Genomic DNA, 20,568 nt, shown 5'->3' on the forward strand with positions numbered 1-20,568 from the left:
TGAACCAATCGTTAGTCACCGGCTTCCACGTGTTTCAGTTTGGGCACCTGGGCAGTATCATAGCCCCCACACAACTAAGTGAAATGACAATTCTATGTGTGGCACATATATATCTGATACCCCTTTGTATCAATATTTATGTCTTCAAATAAATAAATAATGAACTCTTAGTGATATCATTAGTTTTCTTGAAGCAACTGGCTTTCGTTAAAAGGCTGCGAACAAGGGTTTTTAGCACACTGACCCCCAAAATTCCGTGTGTTCTTAGTCCGAAACTTCCAACCTGAGATTACAACTATGTCCCATTTACAGGGTTAGACAAAAGTACTGCTATAATTTACTTAGTAAGATTTTACGGCATTTTGATACAATATCCTTTGTATGTGTATGAGCTAATGTCACGCTTGGAAAAGTGAAAGTAGGTGATCATTGGCACTAAATCTATCGAAATAAGATTTCTGAGACAAAGTAACAAATGAAGCTTGTGCATTTATGAATACAGTTACATTTGAGTTTTTCTACACAAATGTGTGCAACTATGCATGCATTACAAAACCTTATTAACAGTTTGTCTTGCTGAAGAAACCCATGGTATTTGTTAATACAAACTATTTGATTAATGTATAAGGAAATTTATTGTACAGATAATCTAGAGAAAAAGTACACTTGGATATGTGAGTATGAAAGGTTTTAATAAATGATAATTGTTTTCATGCAAGTGAAGAAAACCATGAACCAACATTCTAAAGAAGGTATTACAATGATTCTTATGCAAAAAACCCAATCAGTGATGGTAAGACGAGTACTTATAGTTACTATGTTTGTTAGATGACGGAAGGTAATGGTTTCGGAGACATTTTAGCTTCATATTGTTGTATTTCATTAATATAATCAGTATAATCGTCAGGAATATCTTTCATGAAATCCGAATGATAATTGATATTGGGGAACCACTCCGGTAACATGTATGGTTTCAACCAGCTAACAAGAGGAGTTGCTCCAGGCTCGTAATTAACATCTTTGTGGTAAAATAGAACACCATCAATCTGTGAACAAAAAATAGGTAAACATTAAATGCAAATGTGAATATCATTACCAAGGTTTAAGTTGATATTTTCAAATAAATTGAGCATTGGTTAGATTGCTAGAAATAAATATATTTGTAATATCCAAATGAGTAAAAAAATTAGATTTTCTGACGTTTCGTGACTCAATGTAGGCCACTTCTTCAGAGAATAAATAACCAAATCAAAATTAATTCACGTTCAAATAGTACAACACGAATATTATGTGATCAATCAAAAAGTAGGTCTGAATAAATCAATTTCATATTATTTCAGTCAAGGTGATTCGTAAGCGACATGCATGTAAATTTGTGTGCAATGTCAAGGATGAAAAATGTGTGACCTTTATGATGAGAAAGGTTAGAGTTTAATTTGTAAGATGGTAGTGTGAGACTGTGAATAATATCATAAAAGGTAGCTAGGATAGATAGTCCGAATAGGATGTATGGTAAAGCCTTTTTTTCTACTGAGAGCAGTAGGATTAGGCATTATACGGAACGCTTCAGCTACTCTCCTTTCTTCGTAATCGGAAAAGCCTTTTTGTAATACTTTTGAAATCGATTTGGTGGTCGTTAAAGATGGCATAAGCTGCTATTGCCGATTTAGTTTGAAGTCTATTCAGTTCTACGGGATTATTAGGTAGTTTCTTTGTGTACCTAATATGTTCTTTGGCTCGAGTCAAGATTTCGCGAGATGACTCCCCGATATAGAAGACATCACAGTCGAAAAAACTTAATTTGTAGACATAGTTCTGTGTTGGCACGAAGGGAATTTTTTCTTTTAATCGAACTAAAGTATTTCGAAGTGTGTTCATTGTTTTGTAATATACTTTAGTTCTGTGTTGTTAAGATTCTTTGGAGTTCTTCTGTTGTGCCATGACGGAAATTCGATTTATTTATATTTATTATAACTTAAGAAATGTTTATTTACACCTTATCATTGTATTATTTGCAATAACGAATACTTCGATTTGAACTTCTACGATAATCGTATATTCATAAACAGAATGAGAACATGAAGTATAACCGAATTGTGCCAGAATACTTAGTCGGAAATCTACATCATATGGTATGGTGGCCTGCTTGGACATCTGGGTTGCCTGTTCCTGCTATCTAGATATTTCAACAACTTATCTAGTTTGGTTTGTTTTAATACATCATTATGGTTATTAATTGCATAACCTATTGAGATACGTTTCTGAAAAGTGCACAACCTTTTGTTACAAAAGGCCCAATCAAAGATATCGTGGTTGCTGGCAATATACAGAGAAAAGAATGTACATTATTTAGATGTCGATTTATTGGACTGCTAAATTCTAATTGGTGATCACTCAATATTTATCGTCAGGATCGACCAAGAAGTGAGAAACAGAAACTTGTTGAAATACTTTGTGCTGAGAAATCTATATTGTACTAAAAATATAATATTGAATAAAGCTAATAATAACAATACATCAACAAATAGGTAGTTATATGTACACAAAAATGCATTTGTATGGATTTAGTGACAGTTAACCAATCAAATCAGGATGACTGATTTCGCCGTCAGATATATATTTGATTTTGTAAGAGCTCCAAAGCTGTACAAGTTCGTCGTATTAAGTGGTAGTAATATTATTCGATTTTTTAGACTGCATTAGATGAAATGAAGTGTGAACCTGCGATCTAATAACCAAAAGTCAAGTCCTCTGACCACTAAATTATCACTCCATTTTCATGTGATTCAAGAATTTAGGTATTGACAATAATTTTTGAATGTAAAAAATAACTAAGTGCAGATCCAATTCTAATTACTGGCATTTAGCTTAGAAGAATGGACAAAGTATAACTAAATTAAACCAACCCGCGTGTTGTAAATCCGATATTAATTAATGTGATTGAAAAACGGGTCCATTAGTGGGACGTAACTGAACGAAAAAAACAAGCCTGTGGTTTTATTCAGCACAATGAGCGTTTAATTCCCAGTAGAATACGCTTTACGCATAACATTAAGCGTAATACACGAGATATTGTCGAAAGTGTAAAACCTACGATTAAGAGACGGATATCTTTAGTATCGAAACAAATGTAAGACAGAAACAGTAGACTGTTAGGAAGGGAAAACAGGAAACGTGGGTAATGTATTCTTTTGTGGTTCAATTTGAAGTTTTTTAAAGAGTATTTATGTAACACGTTGGTTCATTGAGTTTTCATTTGGTACAAATCATACGCCTTTTGTAGGATCGCCGAAAAACGAGATTTTTGTCTTGATTTGCTTGTCCAAGAGAAAACAATTATCGTGCCCGTCTTACTGGTTGTTTCGTTTAATTTTTTATAGGACCAATTACCTTCGTCCGACTAATCACTCAATGATTGTGAGATAATGGTTGGCATCGGCACTTAACGCCTATTGATGCAGCTTCTCTCTATCCTATTAGTCAATTAGAAAACGGGAGTAACACGGAGATAAGACTTCTGAAGTAGAGTTTTCGCCCTATCCAACATGACTCATATTAATATTGTTGATGTCAACATTTCAAACAAGTGGCGAGGTTTCACATAGAAAAATTGATTAGCTACAACCAGTACATTTTTACAATACAAAGAAAACTACATGCACAGTTAATAGTTTAATAAATGTATACAGTCTTTTTATTATTTAAAGACTGGTTATAGTTTAGTGTAAGTGTCAGAAAGCAACACGACAAAGTAAACAGTTTAGTTAAGACTATCGATTATGCAGATGTACACTTCTCTTTGATGTTTTAAGTAGACTAATAGAGTATAGAAGTATCACGTACCTGTGCCCAGATGCCATCTAAAGTCCAAACGGTATGGAGGAAAATATGAGTAGGTCACTCCTTTAAAGGATGTCAATCATATAGCTACTTAAATCATCAGTCTAGTCTGAGTCAGGTAGACAAACATTATCTATGGTTTGCGTAGATTTTAATTGGGATTAGTAATTAAACCTATTTGTATAATAGGTTTTGTATACCGCAGAAAATATATATCATAACTGGATCCCATCGCAGAACACAAGTCCCCTACAGCTATTGCACAATGTTTGAATAAAATAGAAGGAACTCCACTGAATTTAACTGGTTTATTGAATTGAATCTTACTAATCACTGGGTTTTATTCTAAGAGTTATATAATATATTTATATGGACCAGAATTTAAAATGAGCAGTGTGTATATATTAATGAAAATGTTTGTTTATAAATTAAATGCCTCTAATGGTAAGAAAAGAAACCACCAGAGAACTGATGTGACAATTATCGGAGGATTCATCATTTACTTTATATACTCTCTATGAATTGGATAATTTCGTTATTTTAGATACACATGTTTATTTATCAGCTGATCTCGTTTGTATATTAAGTTTGGATAAAGTAATATGAAATAATGCTTTATAAGCAGAAAAGGATGGTGGCTAGTAATGGAGTCCAAGACGCGCGTTTCGTTCTATTTAGGACTCCATCTCCGCTTAAGGCAATATCGAGGCAATATGCACAGGATGCACATATGCCAATAACAGACTGATCAATTGCAATCATAAACATCAAAGGGAAGATTCAAACAACTAATACAAAAATGAATTAATAGTGTTTTATTTTATCAGATTCTATGTTATTTCTGTCAGTTTAAAAATACATAAACCAAGAAATACAAGATAAATAATGTCTCTGAAACTTTAAGGCCATCGAAAAGCAACATTACTTTATCATTACAATTTTACTATAAAATGTACAGTATATGAAAATAAGCTATTTTATCGTCATAAATCTTCGACATTCATTTGTTTCTATTGGAATTAATAATTTTTATCAGAAGGGGTTTTTGTGGAGATTTTAGTATTTTCATAGTTGAAAGCGTGGTCTATCGGTTAAGTGCTCTGGCGCCAGACTGGTAGGTCCTGAGTTCGAATCTCGCGAGGCGAGGTCGTGGATGAGCACTACTGAGGAGTCCCACAATAGGGCGAAACGGCCGTCCAGTGCTTCCAGGTTTTCCCTGGTGGTCTAGCTTCAATTGACTCACGCTTTCAACTATTAATAATTTTTCTTTTAGAAAAAAATGCAAATGACAAGCGTTCTCATCCAAATGTATTATTTTTGTAAACTTTGTTTGTATTGGTTGTTTGGATATTTCCATTGATGTTTAGGACTGCAACTGATCAGTCAGTGTTGAGTTCGAGTCGCTGGAAAGACATCAACTTTGGGATTGTTAGGATATTCACAGGAATATCCCAAAAATTATCTCGAATGTAAAGTGGCATGTTTTCAGTCTCTTCACATATTTTACATGTTATTTCCTATTGGTCATTAATTACAGTTGTCCTAACTATGACTTTCACGTGTCGTTTTCCTATTGATCAATTTTGAGTTGTCCTAATTATAACCTTTACGTGTCCTTCCTTTCCATTGGTTACTGTTAATAGTCATCTTAACTGTATAAATATGCCTTGTCTGTAAACCATTTTTGTTCTGCTGCTGACCCCATAAACAATTCTCATTTAACGGCTGTGTTCTGATTTATTGGAGTTGGGGAACAGTATTGGGGTCGAACTAGGATATCTGAATTTGGTCAATCGGTAGAATTTCGTGTAGTCCTATCGCAATACGTAATATTTGGGCAATTTATAACAGGGATCCAGGTACATCCGGCTGGGAAGTCCCAAATAAAATGAAACGTGCGTCCTGGATTCTACTGCCAGTCAACTATTCACTTCTGCTTATTTTTGTAAAAGTTATAAACACCATATATATATATATATATATATATGCCAAGGTACTTAGAAATTTATAGCTGTACACTATTACAACTAAGTAACAATTAATTGAATGTTTGAGCTACCTTGTATGGTGGGATTGACGAGAATGCATCTTGCATTGATCCTACATCACATTGATATGACGGCAGAATATGGAAAGCAACCTGTTTTTAAGGAAAGGAAAAAACATTTTATAGCTTTGATAATGACATGAATATATATATATATATATATATATATATTACTTAATGAACGTTTTCACAGTATGTTAAAGATTCTCAAATTTAAATCTTAAACGATATTTTTCACTCTTGTATATACATGAATTAATTAGACAATTTTTTCAAATGAAACACGAAGAAAAAAGACATTTTCAGAGTTGAAGGAAGTTTCGTGGTCATTGGAAGGCGAACCATATATGAAACTGCTTTTTTGTTTTTTGATCAAAATGATATCCGTAATTTTTAGTTGTTCATAAAAATTCATACTTAGACATTAGCTAGGATACTTCATTCAAACATTTTGCCAGAAAAATTGAACTCAAATGTTTTATTATCAGAAGTGGGTTTTTGTGGAGATTTCGTATTTTCATAGTTGAAAGCGTGAGTCGATTGGAGCTAGACCACCAGGGAAAACCTGGAAGCACTGGACGGCCGGCTCAGTGGTCTATCGGTTAAGTGCTCTGGCGCCAGACTGGTAGGTCCTGAGTTCGAATCCCGCGAGGCGAGGTCGTGGATGCGCATTGCTGAGGAGTCCCACGATAGGACGAAACGGCCGTCCAGTGCTTCCAGGTTTTCCCTGGTGGTCTAGCTTCAATTGACTCACGCTTTCAACTATCAAATGTTTTAGATTGAAATTATTTGAATAGCTACAATTTATCGAACTTTACTTAAAATAGCTTTTCAATGGTTGGAGGGATGTTATTGCAAACTAAAAAGGATACTACATGGTATGTCCATCTAGAATATTTAGCTTCCCAGATACTTTTATTCACAATAAACGGGGGGATATCACTGAATTTATAGATAAGAAAAGTTTGGTCATTTTAAGATAACGAATGAATATTCATTTACTCGACAGTACTAATTTACCTTTTACAAATTTTCTTGTAGTGTAGTTTTTAATTAAAGCGAAGATATATCTTATTGATGCGGATACCATGGTTTTAAGATTCCAACAGAACATTACCAGATAATTAATTTTAAACAGAATGAAACACATCTTAGATTCAAACACTAATTGGCAGCAAGTGTTATTATTATACATGCAAATAATTTTCTTATAAATATTCTTAGTTGAAGTTGATATTAATTCAATGACTTCACAATAATCACCATAGAAAATGTAACCGGTTGTTGTTGGAAAGGAAAAGTTATTTATTTATTTATTTATACACATAAATATTGGTACAAGGGGGCACCAGATATATATGCGCCACACAAATCAAATGAGATTTGTGTGAGAGCTGTAATACTGCCTAGGTGCCCAGACCGAGGCAGTTGGTTTTCTTAAGGAGCCACACCCGGAGCCTTTGACCGAAAGATCTGATCCACAAGGCAGTGGAGCATCGTAAGGAGATGCAGTCCCATGGTAGCCGGTTACCAACAATTGGTTCATACTCCATTTGTTCCTTCAGGATACTGCAGCTCATGTGCACCATTGGTTTGGAATCAGGGTTTTCCAACTCCTCTAGGTGGACTTTCCGTGTCCGTCAACCCGTTTAAAGCGTCGAACATTCGCTTTTCGTCCTCTCAATTTCGAAAACAACAGTAATTTCACGAGAAGGCAGTGAGTAGGACTTCTCTGGCAGAGGCTATATACGCGTGGCCATGTGAGAGCATTTTGAGAGGGAGAGCGGACTCTCCCCACCCTCGGCCGTACCAGGGCATTTGAGGGCAAGCGGCTTGCGTCGGTCGTGAATCGAACCGGGACCGCCCACGCGAGCATTTTACCATTGAACCACCGACGAAAATAAATAATTATTAATACTTATAAAAAAAATGATATTTATGTGTCATTATTATTAAAAATTTAGTTCGATATATTATACACGAGGTATGACCATGATCTATAAATTTACTTACAGGATCACCTTCATTATACTCTTCTATTTGTTGCTTGAGATAATGTTCTAACCATTGGGATCGTTCATAAAACTTGAAGAATAAAAATAGAGTACTAGTTAGTACATATACAATATGGTAAATAGATACTAGATACCTAATCTAATTTTTTTTTGCTCGAACATATCAGTTTAATTACAAAGACACATGCTACATAGATAATGATAAGACCCCTTACCTATCCATTCTATAAGCTGATATAGTAAGTGTTATGCCCCGATAACAATAGTGAATGGTAACTTTGGGATCCATTTATGGGTCAATATTATGCATATAACTTTTATCGTATATTTGCTAAATAATTAAACTAGTCATATTCATGTTCCTTTCATTGTGAGCTTTATTTTGACCCTTGAACTATTATTGTACGATTTACCATTCCTGAGTTATACCCAGTCTATTAATTACTGCTCCCCCTATTCACAGACACATTTGGCTAACTCTTGTACAAATGTTATTTTCTATCTTATTGGTACGATGTGGTCAGTCTGTTTGGTATATAAACTCAGTATGTTTGAAATACAATGATTCATACCGCAGAGGCTGTTATTGGTGTTCCGGACTTAACTGGCTGGGCTAGACAGAAACCAGGACCGATTAGCACTGTAGACTGCTCGTACGGTTTTCGTATGTCACTGTTCCAATCGATAATTCGCTGCTCTCTGATTGGCGGTCTCATCACTTCATACATTAACTTGGGCATCTACTCGACCAGATAGATCACATCTGTATCAACAAAAAATTCCGAAGATCAATGGAAGATGTGAGAACCCGGAGAGCAGCTGACATAGCTTCAGATCACCACCCGGTTGTGGCCAAGATGAGACTGAAGCTAAAGAAACACTGGACAACTGAACAAACAGCACTACAAAGGTTCAATACAGCCTTCCTTCGAGATATTGACAAGCTACACGAATTCAAGATAACTCTCAACAACAGGTTCCAAGCTCTACAGGATCTACTGAAAGAACAAGAAACTACTTTGGAGGACAACTGGAAAGGGATAAACGAAGCACTAACTTCAACGTGTCAGGAGGTTCTTGGTCCTAAAAAGCATCATCACAAGGAATGGATCTCTATGGGAACCCTGGACAAAATTCAAGAAAGGAAGAACAAGAAACTAGCAATTAACAACAGCCGAACACGAGCAGAGAAAGTCAAAGCACAAGCAGACTACGCAGAAGCAAACAGGGAAGTGAAGAAAATCATTAAGGCCGACAAGCAGAAATACATGGGAGAACTAGCAACGACGGCGGAAAAAGCTGCAAGAGAAGGGAATATGAGACAACTATATGATACAATGAAGAAAATGGCAAAGAGATATAGCAAACCAGAGAGACCAGTCAAGGACAAAGAAGGAAAGACAATCACTGAGATTCAAGAACAGAGGAAAAGATGGGCAGAATACTTCGAGGAACTGCTGAATAGACCAGCCCCATTGAATCCACCGAACATCGAAGCAGCACACACTGACCTTCCTATAGATGTCACTCCACCAACGATCGAAGAAGTCAAGATGGCCATCAGACAAATCAAAAGTGGGAAGGCGGCAGGACCTGACAATATACCAACAGAAGCACTGAAGTCAGACATCGAAATAACTGCAAACATGCTTCACCTTCTATTCAAGAAGATTTGGGAAGAGGAATAAGTGCCAATGGACTGGAAAGAAGGATATCTCATCAAGATACCAAAGAAAGGAGATCTGAGCAAATGTGAGAACTACAGAGGCATCAGTTTGTTATCAGTACCAGGAAAAGTTTTCAACAGAGTGCTGTTGAATCGGATGAAAGACGCAGTAGACGCCAAACTTAGGGATCAACAGGCTGGATTCAGTAAGGATAGGTCGTGCACAGACCAGATTGCGACACTACGGATCATCGTTGAACAATCAGTTGAGTGGAACTCATCACTATACGTCAACTTCATTGACTATGAGGCGTTTGACAGCGTGGACAGGAGAACATTATGGAAACTTCTTCGACACTATGGAGTTCCTGAAAAGATTGTCAACATTATCCAAAACTCATACGATGGACTACAGTGCAAAGTCGTGCATGGAGGACAGCTGACAGATGCATTTCCAGTAAGGACCGGAGTCAGACAAGGCTGTCTACTCTCCCCATTCCTCTTCCTTCTAGTGATTGACTGGATTATGAAGAATTCGACATCTGACGGGAAATACGGAATACAATGGACTCCTCAGAATCAATTAGATGATTTGGACTTCGCAGATGACCTAGCCCTCCTCTCTCATACACACGAACAAATGCAGATAAAGACAGCAAATGTAGCAGCAGCCTCTGCATCGATAGGCCTCCACATTCACGAAGGAAAAAGCAAGATTCTCAAATACAACACGGAGAACACCAACCCAATCACACTTGATGGCGAAACTCTTGAAGAGGTGGAAACATTCACGTACCTGGGAAGCATCGTTGATAAACAAGGAGGATCGGATGCAGATGTAAAGGCGAGGATTGGCAAAGCAAGGACAGCATTTCTACAATTGAAGAACATATGGAACTCAAAACAACTCTCAACCAATTTCAAGGTCAGAATCTTTAATACGAACGTCAAGACAGTCCTACTGTATGGAGCTGAAACGTGGAGAACTACTACGACCATCATCAGGAAGGTACAGGTATTTATAAACAGTTGTCTACGCAAAATACTCAACATCCATTGGCCGGATACTATCGGCAACAGCGTTTTATGGGAGAGGACAAACCAGCTTCCAGCTGAAGAGGAAATTAGGAAAAGACGTTGGAAGTGGATCGGACATACATTAAGGAAATCACCAATGTGCATCACGATTCAATCCCTAACTTGGAATCCTGAAGGGAAGCGGAAAAGAGGAAGGCCAAAGAACACACTACGCCGGGAAATAGAATCAGATATGAAAAGGATGAATAGCAACTGGAAAGAACTGGAAAGAAAGTCTCAGGACAGAGTTGGATGGAGAATGCTGGTGAGCGGCCTATGCTCCTCGACGAGGGGTAACAGGTGTAAGTAAGTAAGTAAGTATCTACTCGGCCACAAGATATAACAGTAAGTCGAAATGACAAGCTTAATTTAACAGTTTTATCAATTATTATTGATCAATAAGACTGCTAAACTCGAATTTGTAATCAGGCAAAAGGTTTTTTGAAGATTTTTTAACGCATAGTTTAACCACAGAGTGATTTGAACTAGACAACTATTAGAAACCAAACACTGTATGTTTATTATTCGTACAAAATAATTCACTTATTACTGAGATTATGTATGCAAAGACTTTATTTAAGAAACAAATGTGTATGTGTTATTCACAGATCAAATAATCTAGATAGCTCAGAGCAATTCATAACCCATATTTGATTAGTACTAACTTTAATCAGTCGTAATCAACGTAAAGCCTGGAACAAATATACGCTAACATAAATTTCCATGCCATGCTCTAGTATGTACATACCAGCAGGTGGAAAATCTTTTGTACATTACCAGATTTCTTGGGGTTTGAAATGAAGTAATGAGTATTGGAATAAATTATGAAAACAAGAATATCAACAAATCTAGAAATGACTAAGAACATTTGATTAAAAAGCATTAGCTTAGGTATGTCGTTTTTTTCTGAGGAAAAAAAAGACAAAAAACAATCATAATATAAAGTATACTGTTGTATCATTTTAATGAAATTCATCAACAGACTTACAGGTAGATCGACATAACATGTAGATCTCATAAAAATGATGTCAACTACGTAGAAAACAAAAGTCATTTGCTTTGTTCCATTTGCCATTTGGAAATTACTGAAATCAATGTTCTTTTCTGGACAGTATAATATGCAATCTAATAAAGTTGTATATGAATTGTTCTGATTATCACTTTGGCCTAAACCACCTCCTGGAAGCCGTGAAACAGAGGATATCAGTTGACGTCCATTTCTAGTGCATGCTATAGTCTTTCCCTTTAAGAGAATTTAAAATTTTTCTCTATTAATCAATGTAAAAATTATATATATATATATATACATCCCAGTGAATATGAAAGTACGAGCAACTTCCGGGACCTATTAATGGACTATTATTTTATATCTATTCTTATTGTTTAACTATTGAGTAATTAGATTGTTTATATCTATATTCATCTTATTATAAGCTTCATTTTGACATATGGATTATTATTGTACGATTTACTGTCCCTAAATTATATTCAGTTTATTGATTATTGTAAGAATGTTCCGTGCAGGGTTGTTGGGGCACGCTGACTGGCTATTTCTTAACCAATCAGTGCTAGTGGATACTTGGAGAAGACTCTAGAATCTCCTTATGTAGTAATCACAAATATACAAACGCTTTTTGTGATTCCTACTTCCATTCAACCTTGTTATTTGGAAGATAATTACGTTTCTGTTCAACAATGTTCTGATTTTATGACTGGTCGAGTGAAGTAGTGTCCAAGAATACTGAGCAATAAGAGTAGCTAGGCTGTAAAAATATACAACGCGAGTGGAAAACGAGCGGTTAGAAGCTATTGATTTTGTAGTCCACTCAGACGTCAATGGAATTAAGATCTGACCATTAGGGTTGATTTTTGCCAAACATACCAATTCGATGACATGTATTCGTGGTTCGTTAACAAGAATTATGCTAAGATAATAAGGTTATCAGTGGTAAAGGACCATCGCGTTTCCGTTACCTAAAGACCAAAACAACTAATGGCTATTCCAGAGACAACTAAAAATTAAAACAGTGCACAAGCAATGCTAGGGCCTGGGTAAGCCTATTCAAGCATAATGAAGAGTATAGTTCAATCGCAAATACAATCCTGAGGCACATGCCTCGGGGGTATAGATACGTATTACGCATTTCATACTAGTATGTACCATATTAAGCATTATTTAATGACCCTAGGACTAGGGGAAAACAGGTAGTTTGTGACATGGTACCATGGAACGGGGGATAATTGTGTTGGGTGGGCATCTAGTGCTCTGTTATGACACCTAAAATATTGTTCTGGAAGTCATGAAACCCAATGACTTAAGATTTATCAGGCATGGGCCGGAATTTAAGGTGGTGATGATTTTCTGAGATTTTTGTTGTGTTCTTCAAAAGACATTTTGGAAGGAATAAAATGTTCTGGTTGAGTGCCTATTAGGAATGTTTTTCCTTAGCATGTGTCATGTGATGTTTGCTTTTTTTACAAGGTTATCAGTTTGTTGTGTGTAGTGCTCTTCTATCCATCATATTCTCTAATAATAAGCAGTGACATCGAGAAAAAACGACCCCAAAACATACCAAATATGTCGATAGTACTCAGTGAGTCTGCTTTTAACTAAGTCGTAGTTAGTGCCACAAAAAAATGAAATAGTTTTATATGTTTAATTTAAGACAACAAACTATACAATATAAATTAGTCGTGAGTTGGAACTAAATAATCATTAACACAGAAAGAAAAAACCAGCGGTGTCCAGTTTCGGTTGATTGAAGGCCAAGTGCTTTAACCATTAAGACACAGCTCCACAAGTTAAAGCTTAACTTTTGACATCCAGATAGATGAGAAATATTCATCACCAATGTAAAATCAGTTTCAACAAGCTTTGATTTATCAAGTAATCGTGAAAACTACTTGCATAGAAAAGTGCATACCAAAATATCTCTTGATAAAAGGATTCTTTCTTTAGGAGATTTAACGGTGTTTCAAGCAAACGTATCCAAAAATTAGTAATTTAAATCATGTTTATTAACGTCAATTCCTTACTTTTGAAGCCCTGATAAATACATGGCGCCCTTTAGGACAAAGTTTCATCCGATATTCCTCACCAAAATTTGGAGGCATAAATAGAAACCACTCTGCTAGCATTAAAAGTTTCGAGTGACGACGCCAACTTTTTATTTCCGACTTTATTTGAGTTGATGCCCATGGGTGTTTTGAGAGTTCTTCTTTATTGACAGAGAAGCGATTATGATCGAAATGATCTGATCGTTCCTTTTTGGATTTAAGTATGCTGAGTTTCTGACGCCAACGTTTTTCCTGATCGGCAGCTCGACCTTTGTTTTTATATAATGAAAGGCGTGGGTGTTTTTCTGATTCAGCGACGGTTTCAAAATTTTCTTCGTCAATATCCAAAGTTGAATCCCAATGTTGGCACAAGGAATCAAGTTCCATTTCTCTATTATTTAACTTAGATTATTGAGAGATAATTCAAAGCACTGAAATAAAAAATTTCATTAGATTACTATCTAGTATGCACCTTGTGACTGCAATAATTATATTGGATTTTAACCTAAAACCTATAATAAAAAGAATTAAAATAATTATGCGCCGATTTAAGTTGTCTCACTTTATATCGGCACAGTTAATGTTGAGCCATGTGCCCAGCTCTTCTCAAGTATTGGAATATTCCATCTACGTTATGGATAGAGAATTTTCACATGAGCTTCTTATATCCCTTTATTGGGGTTTCGCAATCCATTAAATCACTAGTGCTAAAGTGACTCATTCTTAAGCGAAACTGTTAAGGCGTTTATAAAGTTCACCCTCCTTACTATTGAACTAAGTATACAAAAAAAACTAGTCCTGAAGCGTAGTTGTGGTTAATGCTTAAAACTGTTGGCTTTTGACTATAGAGCTGTAGGCTTAAGGTTCGTCCCATCTACTCCAGTTTGGTCATCTAAATAACACAATTTCTCACCACAATTATGATTTAAAGTTGAGTACACGAAACAGTACTTGTAAACTAGTTGTACTAACTATCATGAATGTAAAGTTCCTGAAATAAAGGGATTTAAGTAGCCAGAAAAGCATCTAGATCATATTCAAGGAAAGAAAATTCTGTATTATCATTCTGCATTTAACAGGATTATTTCGCACTCAAGGAAATGATTATATGAACATCACAGCTGATTCTGATGCACCAGTTTCCAACATTTATACCAGTAAGGATTCGCCTAATATCTTTTGTTCGAAGTAAGCCGTGAAAACAAATCGTTTTATTAGTGGTCCGATTGACAGTAGGTTGTAAAAATATTTGGGAAGACAAGAATCTATGAATACGTGGTCTCTAGATCACGGTCATACGGAATTAATTTTCCACACCGACTGCTGGTGTTTAGTGGAAAGACCGAGTGGTAAGTCGATCGTAAATCATCATCAAACCAAGTGGATATATATATATAGCGTATGCCTAACCACAGCGTACTTTGATGGGCTGTTTGCTGGAACAGGAGTTTTATTTATTTCAACACATAAATATCGGTACAAAGAGGCACCAGATATATATGAGCAACACACAAAACTGTCATTTCACTTAGTTGTGTGGGGGCTATGATACTGCCTGGCTGCCCAGACAGAAGCAGATGGTTTTCTTAGGGGGGCACACCTAGAGCCCTTGACCTGATCCACAAGGCAGTGGGGCATCGTAAGGAGATGCAGTCCCATGGTAGCCGGTGACCGACGATTGGTTTATACGCCATTTGTTCCTTCAGGATACTGGAGCTTATGTGCACCATTGGTTTGGAATCAGGGTTTTCCAACTCCTCTAGGTGGACTTTCCGTTTCCACCAACCTGGTTAAAGCGCTATACATTAGCTTTTCGTCCTTTCAATTTTGTGAACAACACTCCCGCCATGAGAAGGCAGTGAGTAGGACTTCTCTGGCAGAGCTCTATACGCGTAGCTGTGTGAGAGCGTTTCGAGAGGGCGGGGCCTCTCCACTCTCGTCCGTACCAGGACATTAGGGGTTTGGAACAGGATTAGGTTGGAAGGAAGCTAAGGGTAACCCAATCAATACACGGAAATCAGTCCATAAAGTTACTAACTATTGGTGTGATCCATTTCGGTTGATGCAGACTACCTGATTATTGTCCACACAATAAACCCGATCAGTGGCTAGAGACCTCGGGTTACATGGCTGTTTTTCACAATAATGTAGTGCATTCACTTTTTATTTTCCTATCGATGTAGAGTTCCAGTATTCTTCCGAATATACCTTCGCACGGTCTTTTCGAAATATATTCCTAATGTTCACTTGCTCTTATTAGCATTGCTACTATATTATTTGGATTCCGCTATTTATCTCGATGTGCTAATATGTTGTGGCAACATTTAATTTTGTAAAGCTCTACGTTGGTGACAGCTTATTGGCTGACAAACCGATTAGCATCGTGGTCTATGCATCACGATCATAACACGTTAATTACAAATAGATATTCTATTAACAACAAAGGATGCTTACTATAGATATAATGAGAGCTTACAATGAGAATACACTAACCGAATAGTCCAAGCGTTGGGTTTTTATGAAAAACTATATCATGTGATTGCAAAGAGCAAATGACACTGAATGAGTATACAGAGATGTATGGTGGATCATATACCAATTAATTATATAAAAGAATGTATGTACTTGTACACACTTTCACACTCCTGAAACCACTTTCAAAAGTATAGCCAATTTTAAGTCGGTCAGAAAGTGTGTCAAGAACGATATATAATACGACGAGAAAAAGTAGAAGGTAGATTTTTTATGGGACCAATAAACTCCGCATTCAATCAGTCAGTCAGCTACAACGTAGGACCAGGAACATATATGCATCGGTCTAAGTTGCCACCTAATTAGCACAAGATGAACACCAAATTCATAGAAGTAGTTACTTCGATGATAGTAATATACAAAAGATTGCATGTAAGGATATAATACAGGAAGAAAGAATCTTGGTAGGAAGAAAGGTATAAATCAATTTTAATCTCAAGGTTTAAGGGAAGACAAAAAGTGTACACCGACGATATTGTGGTCGATTCTGAGCCATGTCACGCAGAGTCTCCAACCATTGGATACGATAGTCACGCGAACCCTAACCAAGTAGCCTGCATCTACCAACATGGCTCAGACTAGAAGTTAGTGACTTCAAGCACCGATGCCACAAATCTGTTCTGATAAATTTGAATTGCCAGGAAGAATTGCATAAGGATACTAACCTGCTACACGCCTCTTTATACTCGTTCACTGTCATATACTCTTCACAGTCATACGGTCTTGACTACCGGATTGTCTTACTTTTGTGCTTGTTCCATTACTAACTACTGTTGATTAATTTTATGGTTAAATATCATGGTAGGACAGTAAAGTTTGTCCAACTATCACATATTTGCCTAAAAACCAAGCCTATAACACTAGGAGCACTCAAAAAAGCCGAATATTTGGTAATACGCAGTGTGTCATATACTACCTTGAGTAATTATATATGTACAAAATACAAGATCGAGAACTCACCATTGCATATGCAATCAGGCTATATAGTCTGATGGTACATGTTGCTAACTGCTTTTTATAAATGCAAAGTCCGGCCTTTAGTAGGTTTGAGTCTAGCATGAAAGGTACGTTGTGAAGTATGAATGGCAGTGTGTGGGACAATCTGGAAGAGAACAGGAGGAAGTGAGCCGACTGTAAAGTAAGTACATAGAATCCCCTTACATTTGATAAAACAACAGATAACAATCAAAGGAAAGACAAGGACAAGATTAAGGGAGTTCGGCAATCGAAAATAAGAGTTAATGTCGCACGCTACCGAACGTGACACACTACCTGTTAGCCAATGGAGAGACCATTTTTCTGATAGCCGCCTTCAGTTTCAGTTTCAGTTTGGAAAGGACAGGAGGCTTGATGGCCTGTGCTAGTCCTGGCGATGATGGTCTCTCAGCTGATCCAACTTTCTTTTGAAGGAGTCGATGGATGGAGCCTCAACCACGTGCTGAGGTAATGAATTCCACTCGTTGATTATTCGATGGGAAAGTCGGTAGTCAGTTGACAAGTAATTCGTTCGGGGCTTGTGAACTTTTTTGGAGTGTCCTCGTAGATTTTCTGTTTTGGAAGACAAGAAAAATGAGGGCATATCAGGTGCAAATTTGTCATTAAGCAATTTGAAAACTGTAATCAAGTCGCCTCTGATTCTTCTATATGACAGCGGGAATAGGTTTAGCTTGGTCAGTCTAGTACCATACGGGAGCTTCGCTATTCCGGGAATCAGCCTAGTTGCTGTTCTCTGAACCCTTTCCAAGAGTTCACTGTCTTTTTTTAGGCAGGGGCTAGCTGCTTGTATGCAGTACTCAAGTTTAGGGCGTACGAACACTGTATACAAAGTCAGAAACGTTTTAGCGTCAAGATGCCTAAAAGCCCTGCGTATGGACCATAAAGTCCTAAAAACCTTTGGCGGCTATTGCACGGCAGTGTGCAGTAGTCTTTAAGTCTTGACTAACGATGACGCCTAAGTCATTGTGTGCCTGAACAATAGGTAACTCAGTGTTATTCATCGTGTATGTATCTGTACCCTGGTGGCCAATATGCATCACAATACACTTGGAAGTGTTTATCGGCAATTGCCAGGTTTGGGACCATTCAGATAATCTCTCCAGGTCATTTTGAAGTTCTAAGCTATCGCCCTTGCTTTGTATCGCTCTCCATATCTTGACATCATCAGCATAGAGTAAGACCGATGACGATAGTAGACGAGGGAGATCATTTACGTACAGGAGGAATAACACTGGCCCCAAAACTGTACCCTGGGGCAACAAATGGGAAACCGATTGCCTCTTACGGTAAGCGATATGTATCTTTACGTGGGTTTGCGTAGACCTATTGAGTGGATATTCGTTGTTGCGGATGTTTCTATGCTAACCATTTGTATAGACCTGATACAACGCCATGATCCACCCATCAATCTGGACAAATGGAGGTTGATAGATGGAAATACTAAATCGTCTGTTTGTAGAACTTCATTCCCCGGTTGTAGATTATCCCCAGTCACTGTAAGGCACATAACTGACCCTTTCTATTAACGGGTACCTGTACCAAAAGCGAACGAATTTGCTGTGTGTAATTAGCAATATTGCACACTACATCAAGACTACAGGACCACCTATACTCTTAAAGGCACGCCAACTTACGGCTGAAAAGCTGAGGTTGTCCCTAAACAAATTTCAGCAGGTGATAGATTTGAGAGTCATTCGGCCATCGAACAACCCATGGGCACCTCCCTTGCACATGGTCCCCAGAAAGGACAGCAGTGATTAACATTCAATTGGTGATTATTGGCGAATGAATGAGAAAATCATCCCTGATCGTTACCAGTTGCCTGACATCCACGAATTGACAGCTACCTTAAAGGTTAAAACTGTTTTTTTTCGAAAATAGACTTCGTAAAAGAGTATAATGGAATTCCTACGGCTGATAACGACATTCCCAAGACTGCTACCATCACTCCCTTTTTACTCTACGAATTTTTGCATATGCCTTTCAGTTTAAGAAGTGCTGCACAAACTTCTAGAGATTCATCGATGACATTTTTCGAGGTCTCAACTTCGTACACACATATGTTGATGACTGCTTGATCGCAAGTTCCGACGGAGGATCTCATCTCGTTATGGAACGACACTTCGACTTCCAGGAGATGTCTTGGATCTTCCATCTTCAATGATTATGGATCTAAACTCTTACACGAGTAGGCTTACTAATGCTCTGAGTTCAGTTAAATCTGTTCCACTTGAATGCAGTGAACTTATGTTTCCGTTCAACCTGCTTTACGATATAGTTCACACGCTTTTGTACGTCGCAATTCATTACGACCACCTTTCGGAATGGCATGTGAAGGACCCTTCAAAGTCCCTAATCGATAAGAAAGGAACTAGCGATAACGTCAGCATTGATCGTCTTAGAGCCGCGTATCCAGAAGAACCTCAATAGTGTTGATTTTCCTCGTGTACGCTCGAGTGACACGTGTCTGATAAGTACGACGTCTTCACTGATAATTAACAACCACGACGAAACTGCTCTAGTATCTGACAAGTGGCCCAAAACAACGCGCCTCGGAAGAAGGGTTAGATTTCTAACACGCATAAACGACTACTGAGCGTAGGACACCGCACAGCATTCTGCTTCATCTTATTTGTTTGTATTGCTTTTTTAAAAAACGATAACAAAAGTTCTCATTTTAAAAAAATTCAAAAAAGTTCATTGTGCGAAACGTTTTACGCCATCTCATGCTACCAATATGTATGTATACTAGTTTTCCGTTTTTCGCACGTTTTTTGCCCTTACGCACGTGCGAGTACATTTTGATATCCACTTTCAATTTATTCTTTTTCTTTCCCTGGACGGTTGTGATGTAAAACCGACAATGAATACGATGAATAGAGCCGTAGAGGTAAATAAATCCCAAAATTGTACGAGAAACCCCGGTGTTCTCGAATCGCACAGGTAGTTGTCCTTTGTAGTTTTTCCAGGATATCCGAGTCACCTTCTAAACAGGGGCTGGAAGCCTGAACGCAGTTCTCAAGCTCAGTTCTCACTTAGGTTGTGTAAAGTGTGATAAACATGGTAGTATCTAACTTGGTGAATGTCCATTTTGAAGCCCAGAGGGTTCTAAACCCCTTAGCTGCGACCTCTCGGCAATGGACCTTCGTCTTAAGGTCATGACTCAATGTCCCCCCTAGGTCCTTATGAAACCGGACCACGGGTACTGGCACTTCTCTTATTCTGTACCGATAAGCCTTTGTATCCCCAAGGTGCATGTAGACACACTTTACCGCGTTGATAGGCATCAGCCACTCCTTACATCAGTCAATCACAATATTTAAGTCCGCATGAAGTGC

The 20,568-nt window shown here is 37.4% G+C and overlaps 1 protein-coding gene across 1 annotated transcript; it reads right to left on the minus strand.

Moving 5' to 3' along the window:
* Positions 1-486: 486 nt before the first annotated feature.
* Positions 487-17,515, minus strand: Smp_134880 (hypothetical protein). The gene is made up of 7 exons (XM_018799623.1): positions 17,490-17,515; positions 17,195-17,336; positions 13,682-14,133; positions 11,634-11,888; positions 7,901-7,972; positions 5,900-5,980; positions 487-1,046 (listed from the first exon to the last, which is right to left on the minus strand). Exons 3-7 carry the CDS (start codon positions 14,087-14,089, stop codon positions 825-827), a joined length of 1,038 nt encoding a protein of 345 aa, XP_018651393.1. The 5' UTR covers positions 14,090-14,133; positions 17,195-17,336; positions 17,490-17,515; the 3' UTR covers positions 487-824.
* Positions 17,516-20,568: the final 3,053 nt, after the last annotated feature.

The sequence above is a fragment of the Schistosoma mansoni genome, chromosome 3 (assembly GCF_000237925.1).
Source record: "Schistosoma mansoni strain Puerto Rico chromosome 3, complete genome".
Taxonomy (NCBI): domain Eukaryota; kingdom Metazoa; phylum Platyhelminthes; class Trematoda; order Strigeidida; family Schistosomatidae; genus Schistosoma; species Schistosoma mansoni.

Coding starts and splice junctions, on each gene's coding strand:
- Smp_134880 (XM_018799623.1), bottom strand. CDS start 14,089: ATGGAACTTGATTCCTTGTGCCAACATTGGGATTCAACTTTGGATATT. Junction 7,973..11,633: donor CATGTTATGTCGATCTACCT/GTAAGTCTGTTG, acceptor TTATTCTTCAAG/TTTTATGAACGATCCCAATG. Junction 5,981..7,900: donor AGTATAATGAAGGTGATCCT/GTAAGTAAATTT, acceptor CCTTAAAAACAG/GTTGCTTTCCATATTCTGCC.